The sequence below is a fragment of the Microcaecilia unicolor genome, chromosome 11 (genome assembly GCF_901765095.1).
Source record: "Microcaecilia unicolor chromosome 11, aMicUni1.1, whole genome shotgun sequence".
In the NCBI taxonomy this organism is placed as follows: Eukaryota; Metazoa; Chordata; class Amphibia; order Gymnophiona; family Siphonopidae; genus Microcaecilia; species Microcaecilia unicolor.
The window spans coordinates 47,521,536-47,542,987 of NC_044041.1; the positions used below are offsets into that span (position 1 = coordinate 47,521,536).

The 21,452-nt window shown below is 42.9% G+C and overlaps 1 protein-coding gene across 1 annotated transcript in view; it reads right to left on the bottom strand.

The window, feature by feature from the left end:
- RIMBP2 (RIMS binding protein 2) overlaps positions 1-21,452 on the bottom strand; it is a 592,869-nt gene that overhangs the window by 97,117 nt on the left and 474,300 nt on the right. Inside the window, exons 17-19 of the mRNA XM_030219259.1 lie at positions 18,282-18,433; positions 12,742-13,197; positions 9,606-9,755 (exon numbers count right to left, since the gene is read on the bottom strand). Of these exons, the coding sequence (XP_030075119.1) occupies positions 9,606-9,755; positions 12,742-13,197; positions 18,282-18,433 (758 nt within the window). The remainder of the gene's footprint in view (positions 1-9,605; positions 9,756-12,741; positions 13,198-18,281; positions 18,434-21,452) is intronic.

A 21,452-nucleotide genomic window follows, 5' to 3' on the forward strand; every position in this document is an offset into this window, starting at 1 on the left:
TGTACATGAGTGGTAGAGCTACAGGTGGGCCTGGATGACCAATGAGGCCCCCAGAGCACCTCAGTGGTGGCCACCTTGTTCCTCTATCTCCTTCTCCTCTGTCCCCTCCTGCCCATGGCCTGGCAACTCCCCCCTCTCTGAACCCCCTCTTCTCTACTCACTCTACCTGAGAACTTTTGGCAGCAGCAGCAGTTCACATCTGCTGTCTGCATTTGACATCAAGTTCTCCTTTAAACTTCAAATTGACTGTGTCCATCACCCCTCCTTCTTTGCATTACATTGCATTCAAGCGGTCTGCTCTCTCCACCCTCATTCCCTTGTTCGTTCTTTGCTTCTTGCCCCTCGTCATTCCTCATCTTGACTATTGTAACTTTCTCTCGACGATGGTATCCCTCTTTATCCCCTTCAGCATCTTTCAGCTTATTCAATCCACAGCAGTAAAGTTACTTCATCATGCCCATAGTTTTGATCACATCTCCCCTCTTCTTCATTCTGAACAGTTACCCGTCTCCACCCACATTAAGTTCAAAATACTCCCTTACGGCCACCTCCCTACTGCTCCCTCTTACATCAACAACATCCTTACTCCATATGTTCCTTCTCATGCACTCTTCGCTGCCCAGAACCTCTTTTCCCTCCCTTCCTCTTCTTCCCTCCAGTTGAATATATCATGTGAAATTACCTTCCGATACTTTGGCCCTAAGCTTTGGAATTTCTTTTCCCCTTATATCAGGATTGAAACCTCCCTCACTAAATTCAAATCTTTGCTCAAAACTCAGCTGTTTCATCATGCTTTCAACTTCTTGCCTCCTAACTCCGGTGCTTAAGACTTTGTACGTCCCCCCCCCCCCCCCCCCCCCCCGTCCACTTCACCCCACCATCATTCTTTTCTCTCCACCATATTTGTTCAGTACACCTCTTCCTTCCAATTTCCCTTCTTTGTCCACTTATTTTGGCCCTAGTCATATCTCACCTCGATTACTGTAACTCTGTTTATGCTGGCATCCCTTTTCAACTTTTGAAGCGCCTTCAGCTCATTCAATCTACATCAAGATGCTCTACAATGCACACCGTTTTGACGGCGTTACCTCTCTGCTTAAGCTTGAGCACTGGCTTCCAACTTCTCACTTTGGTTTACAAATTGCACTCGCCCTCTGCTCCTGCTTCCTCTGTTCTATTGATCACAATCGTCTCTAGCTGCCATCACCCTCAGAACTTCATCTCACCTCTTCGTGCTCTACTGCCTTCTGCTTAATTGGCCCCAAACTCTGGAATGACCTCTCACTTCACATCAGGAACCAATCAACTCTGTCAGCATTTAAGAGGTTGCTCAAATCCCATGTGTTTACTCAAGTTTTTGGCCCAGATAGCAGCTAGTTCTGCCTTTCCTCCCTTTTCTTTCTCTTCTCCTCCATTTCTCCTCTTTTCCTTTATTGCATTGTAAACCACTTTGAAGCCTAGTATAGACCATATGGCAGTATATCATGTGGAAATAAATAAAGTAAATAATTTTGTTCTCTTTTCTCTCCTTTAGTTATTTACTGCATAGATACCACATTTGGTCCCCTTGTGGTATCTATAAACAAAATAAATAAATATAAAGAAAGTCAAAGAGGGTGATGCTAAGCTTTCACTATGGCAATGGATCAACTTTCTTAATTAAGCTTTTGGACTTCCATAGCGGGCTGTAACCAAATGTACATGATGAGCCAATAAAAGGTATCCCACAACTGGTTTAACAGCATAATGTAAAGTTGCTCACCTGCAATAACTGTTCGCTGAAGACAACAGGCCATAAATGGGTCATGTGACCTTGAACACAGGCACAATTCCAGAGCTTTTTAGAAAAGACTTGAAGCCATTACTGCAAACTCATAGGGCTTCCAATTCTGAGGCTACTGTATAGTTTCTGTTACTGTCTTGCCAAAATATATTAGGAAGGGAACAACTCTCGTGGGTGGAAGGAGAATGTGCGTGACTGGAGAGCTAGTTTTCAGAGATTCCCTTAATGTTTTGCTATGGAAGGCAAACAGCATTACCATGTTGCAGAAGTGAGACTCCATAGCTAAGGGTTGCATTCAAAAGAAAAACAGACTGAAAAATAAAAAGAATCACCAACAGGTGGAAACGTTTTTGTTTGGAAAAATACTCTGTTTTCGTTTCATAATAGAGACCAGAATAATAGAGAGCAGAAATGGGTTCTAGGGGAATACCAAAGAGGATTAATTTAGATAATATTATGATGTGAACATGTGGACTGAACTCTATGACATTTATATCTCTCATTTTCCAGCACAATTTCGAGTTCAATGTGGCTAACAAGCTAAAAAGGAGTCATTACAAAATATGAAACACAATACTTAAACCCATCTTTCAAAAAATGGAAAAAGGATCCAAATTAAGAAACTAGAAGCAGCAAAAAAACACTGGCAAATGAGATTCAAGGCACTGATAAAGAAGGTTAAAAGAGAATTTGAAAAGAAGCCTGCCATAGAAGCAAAAATTCATAGCAAATGTTTTTTCAGGTATATCAGAAGCAGAAAGCCTGTGAGAAAGTCAGTTGGACTGATCAATCACCAAGGAGTTCAAGGAGCACTCAGGGAAGAAGGACAAAGCTATAGCAGAGAAACTAAATTAATACTTTGCTTCGGTCTTTACTGAGGAGAATGTAAGGGAACTACCTATGCTAGAAATGGTATTTAAGGGTGATGATATGGAGGAACTGAAAGAAATCTCAGTGAACCTGGAAACTGTAATAGCCGGGCAGGAACGATTCACAGTCATGCCTTCCAACTGATGCTCTATTTTATTTATTTACTTGTTACATTTGTATCCCACATTTTCCCACCTATTTACAGGCTCAATGTGGCTTACATAGTGCCGGAGAGGTGTTTACAGGTTCCGGGGTAAACAAATACAAGGAGATGTTCTGGTAGGATAGGTTCATGTGGTAGGACCACATAAAAGATTCGTTCAACGGAAGCTTTGGGTAGTGTCCATTTCGGTGTTTAGTGATGTTGTGTCGCAGGGCTCTCTGTCAATTATGTTGGATCGGTAGGCTACTTGTCTTTTTAAACAAGTGAGTTTTTAGTGTTTTTCTGAAGTTTAAGTGGTCGTAAGTAGTTTTCAGGGCTTTTGGCAGTGCGTTCCATAGTTGTGCGCTGATGTAAGAAAAGCTGGATGCGTATGTTGATGTATATTTGAGTCCGTTGCATCGTGGGTAGTGTAGATTTAGGTACGAATGTGTTGATTCGGAGGTATTTCTGATTGGTAGGTCGATTAAGTCTGTCATGTATCCCGGTGCATCACCGTAGATAATTTTGTGAACCATAGTGCAGATTTTGAAGGCTATGCGTTCTTTGATTGGAAGCCAGTGAAGTTTTTCGCGGAGGGGTTTTGCGTTTTCAAATCGCGTTTTTCCGTAGATGAGTCTTGCTCCTGTGTTTTGCACTGTCTGGAGTTTCTTTAAGGTGCTGAACTTAGGCTAGTGCCATTATCCAATCAGATTGTATTTAATTTATTTTTCTTTTTTTTATTTCATTTTGCTTTTCTCATTGTAAATAAGAGAAATAAAATTTAAAAAACCCAACCAAACAAAAAAGAAACGAAAATTTTCAAGTTCGCCATAACAGGTCTCTGTAAGCCACATTGAGCCTGCAAATAGGTAGGATAATGTGGGATACAAATGCAATAAATAAATAAAATAAATAAATTGATCACGGCCTGGGGGAAAAAAGCACAGGATGCTGAATTGAAAACCCTGGAACTTGCTGGAACACATACAACGAGGCCAGTGGAAACAGAACCTGGTTGGGGAGAGGGCATTGGTGCAGCATGGGAGGCCTTGTGCATGCACTGAAATATTTCTAGTCTTTTCCTGAAAACCTTGGAATTTCATTCCACTTGGTGTCCTATGACCCACTTGTTCGACATGTCTTGTTTTCAGAGAACAGGAAAGACACAAATTTATTGCTCAGCTGAGACTGGGAGTGATTTCAAGCATCTCAAATCACAATTTAATCCTGATTTAATAAGGCAAGCAAGCATCTGTTAAATATCAACTCATTAATAAAAACATTTTTGTTAGGTCTACTGGCTACAGCAGATGTGTCAGAATCAGCTCACAATTAGGTTAGTCACAAATATTTAATTAAATATATTTCCCATCCCCCCCTTAGATGGCCAAGTAGGACTTAACTTAAGATATTATAGTGGACATTGATAGATAGATAGACAGACAGGCAGACCGACAAATAGACAGACAGATACATAGACAGATCTAAATACATTTCCAACATTTTAACCAGAGATTAGTGAATCAAATTTGTTAGGGCTTTGATCCTGATGAACTGGGTTCGATTCTCAATGCAGCTCCTTGTGACTCTGGGCAAGTCACTTAACCTCCATTGCCTCAGGTACAAAATAAGTACCTGAATATAATATGTAAACTGCTTTGTAACCACATCTCCTTTCCCCCTTTCCATTTATAAACAGGAACAGAAGTTAGTTAATGGAAGGTGTGATGTTTGCAGCTAGCATAAACTCAGGGTAAGCCCTGAGTAATCTATGCTTACAAGAATTGACCCCAAAATAGTCAAAGCATAGAGCTCCAACTCTGCTTTAACAGCATGTATCCTGGAATAAATCACTTGGGGGCCCAAAGTGCGCCAAAATGGAGTTACTGCCCGACTACCACGTAGCTCTTGCGGTAATTTCATTTTTGGCATACATCCGATACTCATATCTGAAAAATATTTTTTATTTTCAGCCGCACGTAACAGATGCGCGGCAAGTGGCATTTGATGCGCGTAGGTGATTACTGCCCAGATTCTCTACCGCTAGGTCAATGGCTGGCCGTAAGGTCTCAGACCCAAAATGGATGCGCGGCAATTTTGATTTTGCTGTACGCCCATTTTGGGCGAAAAAAGGCCTTTTTTACAGGTGCTCTAAAAAATGGATCGGAGAGCGCCCAAAACCTGCGCCAACTCTACCGCAAGCCATTTTGTCAGCACGCCTTTGTAAAAGGACCCCTTGGAGTCCTATCTAAAAAGAACTACGACTGTTTGCAGAAATGATCCACAACTTTCTGCCAGAATTTTTTCTAAGAGCAGAATTTGAGAGACCTAAACTTGATCTGATTCCAACCAATATAGACTGCCTGCAATTAGAGATCACAAGTATCAGCAAGCAAAATAACACTTTTTAAAAAAGGAGGCTTGTAGAATGGCAAAAATGTAATATTTTCTCTTTATACACATGAAGTTATTATCTACATTGTCTGTCATAGATGCCAGAGCTAAAGGAGTAGAGGAATAGCCTAGTGGTTTGAGCAGTGGGTTGAGAACCAGGGAAGCCAGTTCAAATCCCACTACTGCTCCTTGTGAGCTTAGACAAGTCACTTAACCCTTCATTGCCTCAAGCCCTTTCTATTCACACAGGTCTGCCAGCTCCACTTCTGCCAATGGGGCCTGACCTCCCCGTCAGCAGCCCTCCAGTTCTGGAGATCCACTGGCTCCTCTTCTGCTGATGGGAAAGGAGAATTAAGGTGGCAGGGCTAGAAGAAAGGAGTTGCACAGGCCAGATGAAGCCCTTATGGGGCCTTGTTTGGCAAATACTACCTTACACGAAGGCAATACCTACAGCACCCAAAGAAATGATGTCATCCAAAATTATTTAACCCATCATTATCGACAAGACATAGTTACATTGCTATGGTTTCCCTGTATCACTGTGATTTGTATTTTATGAGATGTATTAATGCTTAGAGGTTTTGAAAGTACCTCCTTCCTACCCACACTCTGAATTATGAATCTAATTTAGTACAGGCGCTGATGGCCCTGCCTCATCGGTGCTCCTTGCTGGCATTGTTCTCCTACATGTAAAGTATGAAAAGCTGAAAAATGAGGTCTGGGAAGGAGGTGTTTTGTTTTGTTTCTGGGCCTGTAGTTTTCCCTTTCTCTATTCTTTTTTTATTAAGTGCAATTAGAAGCAGGCCTGGGATCTGGCACCATGCGCAGAAATGTTTCCTCTGCTTTCATAGACTCCCCACCCCCTCCACCCCATTCTCCATAATTTGGTCATTGCAGTAATAGCCTTAAGGCCAAGCAACGCACCAATTCACTTCTGGTTATGTTAGAAGCCCTACTCACAATTCAGATGTGTAAGTATCCACATTTATACTGGGAAAATTTGATTTTAGAAAGCCTGGATTTACACATGCAAACTTGGCAGGGCTTGGGCAGAATCAAAATCTGTGTGTGTGTTCCCCATTCCAGAAGGGGAATGAAGTATTTCCCCAAATAGATCAACAATGGGTTTTACGACGGCTCCCAGGCACGTATACATTTATTAAAAGTGCTCATTTTCAGCCTCTATACGTGATTAGGAGCCTTTACATGTGTTGGGTTTCTAAAATGGCAAACATATACATCTAAGTCTTGGCATATAGAGGTCATTTTATTAAGCTGCAGTAAAATCTGGGCTTCATGCGGGTTCACTTGGGACTTTCCTGTGTGCTAAGTCCAGATTGAATGTGGCATTTTTAAAGAGCTTCTTTTGTTTTAATTGCAGGTCATGTGCTAATGTTCCGCTTAGAAGAAAAGGAAGTAGGGAAGAACCAATGAAAAGAAGGAAAAAGAAACATTAGAGTCAAAGACTAATAGATTTAGCACGCGCTAGTGATTACTGTGCACTAAATGATAAGACATCCATTGGAATATAATGGGTGTCTTATCAATTAGCATGTACTAAATCTGTTACCATGCCTTAGTAAATGGACCCTGTCATGTAACGCCTGAGCGTTATCCATAGCACCCACCTGGAGTTAATCCTGTGGCCATCTGGAGGGTCTTATTCAGCACTGCCCAGGCCCACCTGCACCTGCGCAAGTGTGCCTACACTGGCATACCCTCCATCCACCAGTTAGGTCCCACTTGCCTCTGGATAAGTTCTCCCACCCGTAAGTTATTTCCTTGGTGGTTTCTAGGGACACTGGGAGCTGCAATCCTGGGGCCCCACAGTTCCTAGAAAACACTCACAGACCAAGAACCCAAACTGCAGGATTCTTAGTCAGTCCAGGACAACACAGTTAACAAACTAATAGGTTTATTATCAAAAAAAGTAGAACAGTGAATGGTAAAAGTTTTAAAACAGCAAGCAAGAACAGGTAAAACAACAAGGATTTAATGTTAAATCTAACTGAACACTTTTTACTACCTAAGCAGTACCTGGGGAGATCAGGAAAAGAACTGCTCACAGGAATTGAACAGAGTCTCAGTGCAGAGGTCTACTCCCTTCACACTCCCAACTGAGACTAGGGAATTCTAGCACATTCTGAGCTAGACCTTTGGCTTCAGGGCAAATCATGGCACAAAGCATTAGCTCTGAGGATATTTGGCCATTAGCACTGAGGATATTTGGCCAATGGCACTCTAGGTTACTTTTCTCATCAGAGGTTTTCCTCTTTTCTTTGGGGAGGGTAAGCTAAAAAGAAAACAGACCTCTGCTACAGCTATAATGTAGAGGTCAGACACCACCTGCTGGCCAATCAAGGGAAATACACTGAAGGGAAGAAAAGTGTCATAGGTCAGCATTACAAATCACAAAGCATGAAGGTCCCCAGTTTCACCACAGACCCCAAAGTTTATTATAATAAAAAAACTCGGCCAACAGGTCTATGTAAAACAAATCCCCCAAAACAGAAGTTCAGAAGGTTTTGTGTTTCAGTGCAACTGCCTGCACCAGGAGTCACAACAATCCTTTTGAGTATTATTTAACTACCAACAACATTCACTTGTGTTTAGAACCATTCAGTGTTGTGCCTCCAGATGTAGGTGTTTGCACTGAAACATGGCACCTTGTTGAGTACTTCTTCTGAATTCCTACTGTTTTGAGGGATTTGTTTTACCTATTGGCCTATTTTTTTAATTATTATTATAATTAACTTTGAGTTTGTCATTCTTTGACTCCAATGATTCCTTTTTCTACTTTTTGTTGGTCATCCTCTAGTTCCTTTTCTTCTGTATTTTCTCGTGGGAGACTTTTTTTTCTCCATTCTGTTGCTTGCTCTCAAATGTTCCCATTAGCACACCAGCAAAGAATTAGTGCAGGGGCACTTACTGACTCCTATTTAGGAGGCCGTAAGTGCTCCTGTGTTAAGTCTACATTATCCAGTTAGCACATGTTAATCATAAAGCGCTAGCTGGATAAGGCAGGAAAGCCCGCTCTCTTCCCAAGACATGCCCCCTGCAAAAACTAGTTCTAAAAGATTGGCGATGCTCAGATTAGCATGGGCAAACAGGCAAGATAGTGCAAAACACTTTAATGCATTTCTTTGGCAGTCTGTTAGCATGCGCTAACCACGTGTTAAGGGCCCCATAGACATGCTAATTCTGAAATACCTTTGTACACATGTAAGTGTCGACACTTACTCGTGTATGTTACAGAGTTGCTTCTGTTGATGTTTTCCATGGTTGACAAGTGTAAAATGGATTCTCCAGCCACATGCATGTAACAACTACATGTCCAAGTTCTACTTTCTGTCTAAAAAGGGGCTGCCCACCATGTGCCCTAAGTCTGGCCATCACTGTTAATGATGGCTAAGACGCCCTTCTTTCCCCAAGGGGCTGTAAACACTGCATCTGTAAACTCTCCAGTCCCAGCCGATCCAGGGTGCAGAAGACTCAATCCGAGAATTGAATCAGGGACTCTCCAAATGGCAGTGTACAGCACTGCCACTGAGCTAGTCCAGGAAAGGGTAGTTTTGCAAAGTGTAGGGTTAACATCATCTAAAGAAATGCCATTGTTTTATGTCAACAAGCTTAGAAAAAAAGAAGATCAAATATATTGGTGGAATAATAATGAAACAGTCCTTGGAATTGCAGGCTGATGGGTACATTGTACTCACCAGTCTGGAAGATAATTGTCAAGGGGACACTCCACATGAACTAGGGATGTGCCCAAAAATACGTTTTCAGTTCTTGATTAAAAAAAAAAAAATTCCCCAGTTTTTGGGTGGGTTTTTTTTGTTGAAATTAAAAAATATTTAAAAAAATGCACATTAGAACTTTGTAATGGATGCAGCTGATTCTAAGGATGTTAAGTCATAGGTTAACTTAACTTTATTTTACACATACTAAATTTAAGGTGCACTAACACACCAAATGCATGCTAATCAACGCACATCCCTACCATTGACAATCCCTTTGAAAATTCGAAACATGTTGGAAAGTGGCTATTTTGAACTGCAAACTTTTCTACAACTTTTTAGCAAGTGCACAAGCACCCATGGGACTTTCCAAATAAAATCTCCTTTTGTGCTCTCAATTCCCCAACCTAATCCTGTCCCATTTTGCAGTGGGTAAAAAGTATCTACATTATTTTTACTGCAATGAAGTGAGGGAGAGGAGAATTTTCAAACACCCCATTTGTGCGAGCAAAATGCTGGTTTACCTGTGGAAATGGCTTTGAAAGCTGTTCTCAGGAGAAAAAAGAAAGAAAACTTAGTAACAGCTCCAACATGAAAAACAGAAGCACCAGGGCCAAAGAAAACCTCCAAGCAAGTCGATACCTTGAGGATTCTAGTGCTGCTTTAGACTGTTAATTACCTGCTTTCCGAGCTCAGAGCCTTTCAGAAAGTCATCCACAGACGTTCCTCTCCTCTTAACATTTGGAGAATCGTAGCCATCCTCTTCATCATCAGAGTTCATATAGTGTACCGCATTGCTTCGGTCACTCAATGCGCTCCTCTTCTCCATCTGCTGAGGAAAGCAAGCAGAAGAAGGCTTTATCAGCACTCAAGCAAATTCTTCTTTACAAGGTTCTTGTCTCATTCTTTGCTCATCTAGCTTTTATCAGGGAGCAATCAAACTTGGCCTAAAATATTTTCCTTGATTTCCCAAATCACTGTCCTTGCCCCGCAATAGAACGTGTTAAGCCCAGATTTCACCACACCATAGTAGAAGGGCTCCATAATAAGTAAAATTAACATTTCCTCCCTACCACAGTACATCATCTCTTCCTTTATCAAAATGAAGACTATAATATGCATGATGTCTCCTTATTGAGGATCCACTGAATGCTGTGGAACATTTAGGGGGGAAGATATCAAGCCATGCTATGGTTTTAAGTTGCGTTATAAGACCCTTAACGTGACTTAAAGGGCCCTAATGAGACTCAACTTATTTTCCCACGGCAATATTTAAGTTACTAAGGGTTACACAGTATTCATTACTATGCAAATGCCATAACACAACTTTACAGTGAAACACTGCAAGTCATGTTAGGGCCGTAAAATTACAGTAAAATAAGTCCAGCTTTTTGCTGGGGTTATTTGACACCCAAAAGAATTGGGTGACAAAGCCACAGCACGATGCTCCCGTGCTGGTAGAGAGTAAGGCCGAATGGTTGGCCTCCCGTTGCTTGAGCCCTGCCAATCCCCTTGCCCCCCCCCCCCAAGATACCAGTTCCCACTTCCTCACCCTTCAGATGTGCAAGACTCCTAAAGGGGTTACCTGTAAAGTCACTGGTGTTCCAGTGGGTTCTTAGGCAGGAGCGATGCCCAGTGGCTCCTGCCCAGTCTGGTGTCTTCCCCCAAATGGTACCTCTAGCGGTTTCCTTATATCTTGGTAGGGGTTGGGGTGGGGGTGAGTGGGTGCTTGCATCTTGGGGGGGGGGGCAGGAGGTGGGCAGGACGTCAGCCAGGGGGCTTAAGCAGGAGGGCCCTGCTGTATTGGCCCAGGAACATCATACAATTTTCAAATAAAAGTAGAATTGTTTATCCATTGTCCATTGTGTGGTTCATTATGCCTTTTCATTGTTATTTGAATGTACTTTTATTTGTGGTTCTAGATTGTTGCGACTCCTGATAAAGGCAGTTGTGCCAAAACATGGCACCGTGTCAAGTCCTTCTGAACTTCCAATGTTGTGGGGAATTGTTTTTATACAGATCTGTTGGTCTAGTTTTTATTATCATAATAAAGGTTTTGTTTGTCATTCCTTGACTCCTAGGTTCCTTTTTATTTATATTTTACATTTTTTAAATTATTTATTGGTCACCCCCTACTTCTTTTCTCTTTGGCATGGCCCACAACATGGCTTAGAATGAAACCGACTGCCCTTGAATTCTTGAAGCAAAGCAGACCTGCACAATAGCAGTCAGCCTTGATACAGTATTTCCTCCCTGTTCTATGCATCTCAATGTAATGATGTGTTACTGAACCCCTCCCCCCCAATTAAATAAATAAATAAAATTAAAAAAAATATCCATGCCAGCTGTATTCCAAGACCATTATGAGACTGTATCATATCTATAGTGAAATTTGTTAACCTGAACTCATCTCTAATTTCCAGAAAGCTTATGGTTTACTAGAAACTTATGACCACCTTCCCCAGCAGGATATCTCTCAAGGCCATGCTGCTAGTAAGCTGAGACTCCCTACTTCCATCTCTCAGTATATTCCCACCAGTTACTCACTAACCTTTTTCCAAAGAAAGCTTCACAGTTATACAGCATTTCTATGAGTATGGCAGCCTATCACGTATTTGAAAAATCATCTTATTTACAAGTGAAAGAATGTAGATAGTTCTTTGACCAACCCCCCTCTTTGTCTTGTCTCAGATGGGTAGCCGAGCAGTTAAAGTGCAATGAGTTAAAGCGTAAGGAGTCTAACGTGCGTGCTAGTTGGAGGGTGGAGCACGAAACCCAGGCTCTAATCCCACCTCTCTGCCTTTCTGTGCCCAGACTTAACATGCAACAGCTTTTATCTTGATTACACTGACAGAGCTAAAAATTACTACTAACTATACATTTAAAAACCTTCTGGTCGATATTCTGCCTGTGGCGGTCAGCATTTTTTAAAAACCCTGACCACTATTGGCAGAATTAGCCCCAGGTATTCAATGCCGGCCCATGTCTGGGCACCAATGCTGAACATCTGTTTCCAATTCCTAGTGAGCTGGCTGCCGAAGCTTGTGTGGGTGCGGGCCAATATTCAGCCAGGAACCACATAAAACACTTACACAGGCCCCAGCTGATTATCCACTGTGACCTGCATAAGAGATGCAGGTGTCTTCTGCTCCTCCAATCCCTTCTCCCTCCTATCCCCAATATCAAGAAGGGCCTACCAAGCCCCCCTTCAGTACCCCACCCCCTTCTACCCCTGTAGGCCGCCCGGGCCTACTCTGCCATGGTACTAGTGAGGAGTGCGAGACTGCCAGTAGAGGTTGCGGCAGCCATTTTGTTGAAGGAGGCCATGATGGTTAAGAGAGCATGGGCATTTGCTCCTGTCCTTAAGACCCCACTAGACCACCAGGACTCAATAATCTAAACCAGGAGGAAGGGGGGGCCTTTGCTGCCCAGTTAAATCGCTTTGAATATTGGGCAGCTTATTTTTAGTGGTTACTTTCCTAATTTTCTGTTTTTTTTTTGTTTTTTTTTGTTACATTTGTACCCTGCGCTTTCCCACTCATGAAAGGCTCAATGCGGCTTACATGGGGCAATGGAGGGTTAAGTGACTTGCCCAGTGTCACAAGGAGCTGCCTGTGCCGGGAAACGAACTCAGTTCCTGAGTTCCCCAGGACCAAAGTCCACCACCCTAACTACTAGGCCACTCCTCCACTCCTTTATTATTCATAAAAAGAAATCGCTACATATCATTTCTATAACACTACTAAACATCTGCATTTGAAATTGGGTTAGAGACACTCTGCAAGTGATATAAAGGAGGCACACACCTGCATTACCCTGTTGCTCTCTGCTACTCTCTGAGCAGCTTCCCTTGCCATCGCCTTGGCAACGGTGTTGGAGACAGGCGTGCCCTGTGGCTGTGGAAGGATGCGCTGAGGTGATGGAGACCTCCTCCCATGAGCAGGACTGTGGAAGTTGGCTGTTGGAGGCTCCAGTGTATGTCCATGAATGGGAGTTTGCTCCCAGGACTCATCCATTTTCCGCTGTGGACCTAGATGTTCATCTTTGGTATCAGGGGCTCCGGCACTTGCTAGTGGTTTAGGTTTGGGAGAAGTTCTAGGGTGGGGGGTTGGAGGCATCAGAAGTTCGGGTGGAATGGCAGTAGGAACAGAGTCTTCAGATTCTCCTTGTGCTGACAGAGTTCTGATGGTAATTTCTTTAGCTTCTAAGTTCTGTATTCGCAGCAAATCCACCACTGTACTCTCCGCAGTCGAAAATACTACTTCTGCAACCTAAATGTAAATTTTTATAAATTAGATTATTTATTCACTTCCATTTGTAGATAGTCTGGCTACCTACATTAACACATACTTTCCTCTAAATTAGGGATCCTTTTATTAAGAGGCGCTACAAAATGGGCTTAGCGCATTCTAAGGAGGGGTTTCCCATGTGCTATATATAGCATGTTCCAAAAATAGGGGTCCTTTTACAAAGGTGCGCTGAAAAATGGCTTGCAGTAGTGTAGGCCCGGGTTTTGGGCGTGCGCCGATCCATTTTTTAGCGCGCCTGTAAAAAAGGCCTTCTTAAAATTTTTACCAAAAATGGACGTGCGGCAAAATGAAAATTGCCGCACGTCCATTTTGGGTCTGAGACCTTACCGCCAGCCATTGACCTAGAGGTAAAGACTCACGCGGTAACCGGGCGGTAATGACCTATGTGCGCCAAATGCAAATATGCTTCCGACATGGGCCAAAAATGCCACAAGAGCCACGCGATAGTCAGGTGGTAACTTCATTTTGGCATGCGTTGGGCACGCGTAGATGCTTATGCGGCTTAGTAAAAGGACACCATAGTTTTGTTTCTCTTTTTGCAGGTCTTGTGCTAATTTTTCCACTAGAGTGCGAGACCTGCTTCCTATTTAGGAGGTGCTAAATGCTCCCACATTAACTCCGCATACAGTAATATGAATGTGCTAGCTGGATAATGTTTCTACACCTATTCCCTGCCCATGACATTGCACCTCTCCCTCAAAAAAATAGCGTGTGAATAGCATGCACTGACAGGCAAATTACTGCAAAATGCTTTAGCATATTTTGTGGTAAGCCTTTTTCTGCATTAAGCTCAAGATAACACTTAAAGTTTAGCAAAAGAGCCCCTTAGACATAGGACTTTCCTCTGCCATCCTCTGCCAATGCAATTATTTATGAATTCAAATACAAATATGATTATTCTGACCTCATTCCAGTGACGTGATGAACTTTATTTCTAAAGTGAGGTCTATATCTGCAAACCGACCCCAGCCAGTGGTTTGACAAAATTTATGGGATCTGGTTTGAAAAATGAACTATTTTCCCATCCCAAGATGCCAATGTCCTAAACTGTGAAATAAAAATTTTGCCAAGAGGGCTTATGCCCTAACAAATGCAAACATGCCCTAATGTTGACATTTTCATGTTTTTGTGAACTAAACTGTTTGCACAATTTTTCACAAATCTTTGGCCTGCCGGTAGCAAGCTTTCATGCATAATTGGGCATGTATGAAATTTTACTTACATTCAACGCGAATAATTTGCTGAAGTGCAAAATCATGCAAAGCAGCTTGTTAGCTCTGGGGTCCTTTTACTAAAGTGCTTTGAAAAAATGGCTTGCGGTAGTGTAGGCGTGGGCTTTGGGTGCGCGCCGATCCATTTTTCAGGGCGCCTGTAAAAAATACCTTTTTTTTTTTTTTGCTGAAAATGGACGTGCAGCAAAATCAAAATTGCCGCGCGTCCATTTCGGGTCTGAGACTTTACCGCCAGCCATTGAGCTAGCGGTAAAGAATCCAGGCGGTAATGACTTACGCAGGTCAAATGCCACTCGGCGCGCGTCCATTAAGCGCACCCAAAATAAAAAATATTTTTCAGACACGCATACTGGACGCGCCAAAAATGAAATTACCGCAACAGCCACGTGGTAGTCGGGCAGTAACTCCATTTTGGCGCACATTGGGCGCTTGTAGATGCTTACGCAACTTAGTAAAAGGGCCCCTCTGAATTTAGTGAAAAGGGATGTGCAAATTCTCTGAAGGCTCATTTAAAAAAAATTAAATAAGTGCAACTTAGTGAGGAGTAGTTATTTTTTCCAGGCTAGCTCAGTAGGAATTTTTCATTTGCAATTTTGCTACCCAGCTCATTTGCATGTGCAGCAAAGTTATACATGAACAAGGCCACTAGGCCTTGGCAAATCCCTTGGCTTTATTACATCAGCCACTAAGAGGATAATTGTATTAACAGACCTAAAGTTAGGCACCTGGAGCGTGTGTGGTAGAAGTCAATATATAAGTCTACTTTCCTTTGTAGAATACTAGTGTAACCAGGTATTAACATACCTGATCTCTAGGTGTAAAGTTAAACACCAAGAAAACTAAGGGGTCTGCTTACTAAGCTGCTCTAGCAGCTTCCGCACGCACAGCCAGCCACACTAGCAGCTTAGTAAACCCCAGCGCAAATGCTTGCTTTTGGATTATAAACCAGACTCCATGGATGACTGTATTTCAGTTGGATGTGATCAGTATCCTCTGTAACCTTCTGTAAAATTATTGGGAGTATATATTGATCCGACGATCTTTGAATGTTCATCTTAATACTTTGATAAAGAGCTCATTTATATTACTGAGGAATCTCAGATGGGTAAGGAAATATTTTGAGACCGATCAATTTAAGTTGCTTGTGCAATCACTATTATTGTCTAAACTAGACTATTGCAACTATTATTTCTGGAATCTCCCAAACTTCAGTTACAGAAACTTCAATCGATGCAAAATACCGCAGTGAGACTAATTTATTTCCTTAGAGAAATATGACCGGATCTCTTCTTTCTATGTGGAATTACATTGGTTGTCTTTGGAGGCGAGGACTGTATTTAAATTTGCAAGTGTGCTATTTAAAGTTATAAACATCGAAAGACCAGAATATTTATTGTCTCGTGAAAGTTTCCACTTTTAATAGGTCTAGAAGATCAAACAACAGTTCTCCATTCACAGTCCCCTCGCTTAAGAAAGTAAAAACATTTAGCCTCTTTGAACTACTGGCCTTTCAAACACCCAAAATTTGGGAAAGTTTATTGTAAAGATTACACAATATGCAAAATTACGTCCTTTTCAGGAAATTTCTTAAGACTATTCTCTTTAGAAGATTTGTATGTTAAGTTTTAACTAAATCTTTTACAAATGATCATAACTTCTCTGTACTTCCTGAGTTTTTGTCTCAAGTTATCTTGATTTTGTAAACTGCTTTGAACCTCAGTGGCACAAGCAGTCGAGAAATTTATTGTAATGTGCAAGCACTTATGCCAGTCATGGAGCTGGTTATAAGTATTAGCACTTAAGTGCTGCAGGTACCTGTGTAACTTACAATATTCTGTAAGTTATAGGTATAACTGGGAGCCCCACTTATGTCCTGCCCATGCTCCTCCTCTTTTGCAAATATTCTCTCTGAAAGTTAAGCAGATATTTGCAGAATAGCACTTAGGTGGCATGCAAATACACTTATAAGTATATGCCAGTATTCTAAACATTTACATGTGTAAAAAGCATGTAAATTGTAGCACCTGGGGCTGGATTCTATAAATGGCACTCAAAAATGGGCACCGGAAAAGACTGGCGCTGTCCAATTCCATAAAGAGTGCATCCCCTTTATAGAATTGTGCTTACTGCCAGTTCAGTGCCCTAACTTTCGGCACCCGACTTACATCTGACAAAACCTGGTACAAATGATGGCACCCAAGTTGGGCGTGCTGACCCACTGCAATTTTTCGGAATGCCACAATACACCCAAGCTCCTCCTGTGGTCATGGTCACTTTTAAGCTGCATGCTATGGAATAGCGTGCAACCAGATGTGCATGCAAATCCTTATTTGTGCCAGTTAACATCAATAATTGATTGATAGCAGCCAAATACGGCTTGTTAATAGCTCATGAGACAATTAAGTTGCGCATGCGTCTCAAGATCACACCCAAAGTTAGGCACCCAAATCTGGGTGCTATATATAGAATCCAGAGGCTAGTGCTCTGCTAGGTTTTGCATGCCTTGCTGAGGAAACGGTTGAGCTCAAATTCTAAATCACTAAGGGGTCTGCTTAATACACTAGTGCAGGTGATAGCATTCGGTAACTATTAGAGCAGGTCTGCGTTAATGGCTATTGCATGCTGAAACCAGGCAGCATGAGGAAAATCCCATGCTAGTTCTTTAGCATGGGTAGGGGTGGGATTCAGTTGGGTTGTGAGCAGAGGTTGGACATGGCCCAGTAGTGCAGGGAGGAATTTCTCTAAGGGGGGGGGCAATGTAAGTGGAGGGGAATAGCAGCAGTGAGCGGTGAAGAAATCGGGGGGGGGGGGGGGAGGCAAATGCCCCATCTTGCCCTCCCCGTTCCTGCACCCATGGCACTGACAGCTAGTGCATGGAACTTTACCGCATTCTAAATGTCATGACTGCCAACAGTGCAGCTGCACTTAAATGCCACTTCAAGAGGTGGAGTTGTAGTTGTGCTATTAGAATAGCCGCAGCTCAGGAAAAAATATTCTCAGATCTCACCCACGCAATACTGCCCTGAACAGAAGATCCCATTCCCGGAACAGAACTCCCACTTACTAGGCACCCAAGCAGAACCTTCCTAATAGGACCAACCTATACCAACTGACTCTTTCCAAGAGCATCCCCTGACAAATCCCCCCCACAACCAAACCACTTCTCAATAGGAAGCACGAACCCTTTCCCACCCCACTCTCCAACATCCCCCCAGGGGTCTCCCTGGTAGTCTAGTGCATAGAGCAGTTCTCTCTCCATTTCTGTTCCATAGCTCTTCTGAATTGAAAATGGTAGCTATGACCCCTAACAGCAGTCTTGTGGTCTTACCACTAAGAGTCACAGCCACCATTTTGAACTGAGCAGCTACAGTGCAGGAGCAGAGAGTGACTTCTCTTGCCCCATCCAGTAGACTACCAGAGAGAAGGAAGGAGAGAGTAGGGGGAGGGCAGAACTTTCTACTGGGGAGGGGGCACTCTTGTTGAGGGAGTTCTGTTCAGTTTGGGGTCCTGGTAAGCTGGGTTCTATGCGGGGACTATGCTGTGTGGGAAGGTTTCAGGTTGATTCTATTCATTCATTTACACTAGGATCCATGTTATACGATTTAGCAAGGTATGTAAAGTGGGCCCATGCCGTAAGTGTCTGCTCTAGCTATGCCTTGTGCATTTACCACAGGAGTTTGCAATTTCTGCAACTTAAGTTTTGTGATTAAGAATGCAATAAGTACAAACAGCACTCAAACAGGTCCCTTAATACCTAAAATATTTCTTAGGTCTATGGAAGGCGTTTCCTCTCAATCACTGTCAAGTACCTACCTTTTGTCCCTTCGCATAGGCAACATATCCTGTTATATTTGTTCCATTTGAGGTTCCCGTTGGTGTAAGAGTTGGTGGCTTCCAGGTGACCAGTATGGTTGTTGGTGTAGGCCCAGCCTGAATCCTGATATCTTGAGGTGGAGCAGGGGGACCTAACAGAATAGCATTGCTTATTATTCACTGCTTTAAGGAAAGAGATTAGTTCAGATGAGGTCTGAAATGCTATCAGAACAATATTCAAATGCAGCTGTCAGCATTTTTTTAACCACTGGTTACAGTTTTAAAATATATTCCACATACTCACAGTTTGGAATATCAGTGGACAGCAGTGAGTGCTGCCAGCTCCACAGATAAAGGTGATACTCAGTTGCCATCCATTTGGCTGTGTGGTTTAGCTTTTTTCCAAGTGTTAATTAATCCTTATAACTATACAAAATCTATAGTGTCTGAAGATTACCAACTATCCAGAGAGTTAGACAGATGCTCTCACTCCATCCCAACACTACCCATATGGTGCCACTGAAAAAGGGATAAGACATTTATCCATAGAGTGGCTGCTGCGTTATGGATAAATGGTTATGAATATTGGGCTGTAGTATAAATGTGTAAACACTTTCCGGACGATATTCAGCCTGTAGTGGTGAACGTTTTTATGTCTACTGCTAACTGTATTCTTGGATATTCAATACCAGGCCATGCTCATGCACTGGCATTAAATATCTGGTTCTAGGTTGGCTGCTAAAGCTTATGCAGTTAAGTACAATATTCAGCCCTTGACTGTATAAGCTGAACCACTTAAAGTTAGGACTGCTATTCATGTGGCCTGATTTAAGTGGTATCTTATGCGGTTAAGAGCTGGATATTGGCACTTAACCACTTAAATGCCAATTCTACCCCTGGAATGCTCATAAGTTAGCCGGATTCAGAGCAGGTTAGAGTCAAATAGGCAAATCTACACAAAATCTGCCTGATATTCAACGCTATTTAACCTAGCCGGTTAAATAGCACTTAAGCAACTATCTGCGGATATTCAGTGCAGTGGCGTAGCCAGACTGCCAATTTTGGATGGGCCTGAACCCAAAGTGGGTGGGCACAAAATTTTCTCTCTACCCCCCTCCCCCAGCAAAATTTAGTCACGCTCAGATGCATTTGTCACACAGGGTAAAGTGCTGCTTTTCAGTGCATCAGATTTCAGAAAATTTATTTAATAGCCTAACACCCTTTTCAGTGAGCTTTCAGAGGCCAAAACCTCCTGCCTCAGGTCAGTATAATACTGTTACGGTATCCTCGCCTGACCTAAGGAAGGAAGTATTGGTCTCTGAAACTTCATTAACACAGGTACCATATTACTTTATCCTAAATTAAAAATAAAATTATTTTCTTTACCTTTCTTGTATGGCCATTTACTTTTTCACATTGTGTCGCTCCCAGTCTCTAGATTCTGCTTTCCTTCGTTTTCGCTTAACTCTTCTGCCACGGTTTCCTGGCCATTTCTCATTTTTCTCTCCTTTTTCTTTGCTTTCTTCAATATTTTTCTGCCTCTCTCTCTCTGTCCTGATTTAATTCATTCTTACTATCCATTCTTTAATTTCCTTCATCTACTTATGGCTTTTCATCTTTTTCTCACCCTTGTTCTCCCCATGCCCCTTCCTCTTATTCTCCAGTCTTTCACTACTCTCCTTTTCCATCCAGCAGCTCTCTTCTTTCTCTCCCCATCCTTCCAGTCTCCCCTCTCTCTCCCCATCCTTCCAGTAGTCTCCCCTCTTTCTTTCTGCATCCTTCCTTCCAGTGTCACCTCTTTCTCCCTACCCTTCCATCCAGCGTCTTCCCTCTTTCTCTCCCCATCCTTCCATCCATCTATCCTCTCTCCTGATCCTTCCATCTAATGTCTCTCTCTCCCTCTTTCTAACCAGTGTCTCTGTATCACTCTACCCTTTTCTGTTCAGTGTCCCTTCTCTCTCCACATCCTTCCAGTCTCTCACCTTTCTCTGCATCCTTCCAGTCTCTCCCCTTTCTCTCCCCATCCTTCCATCCAGAGTCTCTCTCCCCATCCATCCATTTTCCCTCTTTCTCTCCCCATCCTTCCATCTGTTTTCTATCTTTTCTCCCCATCCTTCCATGTTTTCCCTCTTTCTCCCCATCCTTCCATGTTTTCCCTCATTCTCTGCCATCCTTCCATCTGTTTTCCCTCTTTTCTCCCCATCCTTCCAAGTTTTTCCTCTTTCTCCCCATCCTTCCATGTTTTCCCTCATTCTCTGCCATCCTTCCATCTGTTTTCCCTCTTTTCTCCCCATCCTTCCAAGTTTTCCCTCTTTCTCCCCATCCTTCCAAGTTTTCCCTCTTTCTCCCCATCCTTCCATGTTTTCCCTCATTCTCCCCATCCTTCCATGTTTCCCTCTTTCTCCCCATCCTTCCATGTTTTCCCTCATTCTCTGCCATCCTTCCATCTGTTTTCCCTCTTTTCTCCCCATCCTTCCGTTTTCCCTCGTTCTCCCCATCCTTCCATGTTTCCCTCTTTCTCCCCATCCTTCCATGTTTTCCCTCATTCTCTGCCATCCTTCCATCTGTTTTCCCTCTTTTCTCCCCATCCTTCCAAGTTTTCCCTCTTTCTCCCCATCCTTCCATGTTTTCCCTCATTCTCTGCCATCCTTCCATCTGTTTTCCCTCTTTTCTCCCCATCCTTCCAAGTTTTCCCTCTTTCTCCCCATCCTTCCACGTTTTCCCTCTTTCTCCCCATCCTTCCATGTTTTCCCTCATTCTCCCCATCCTTCCATGTTTCCCTCTTTCTCCCCATCCTTCCATGTTTTCCCTCATTCTCTGCCATCCTTCCATCTGTTTTCCCTCTTTTCTCCCCATCCTTCCATGTTTTCCCTCTTTCTCCCCATCCTTCCATCTGTTTTCCCTCTTTTTCTCCCCATCCTTCCATGTTTTCCCTCTTTTCTTCGACGAGGCCCGCCCTGCATGCCAGCGCCAGCCCCCATTGCCGGCCACTGCTGCTTTTCCTGTTGAGCAGCAGGGCCGGCGCTACAAAAAAGAAGAAGCGCTAACGGCGCTAAGGACGAGAAATGTTTAAAAAAAAAAAAAGCGCGGCACCGGCAGGCACTGTCTCGGCAGCCTTGAGGCATTGGCTGCTAAGGCATTGGCTGCTGGCTTGCAGGCTCCTCCCGTCTG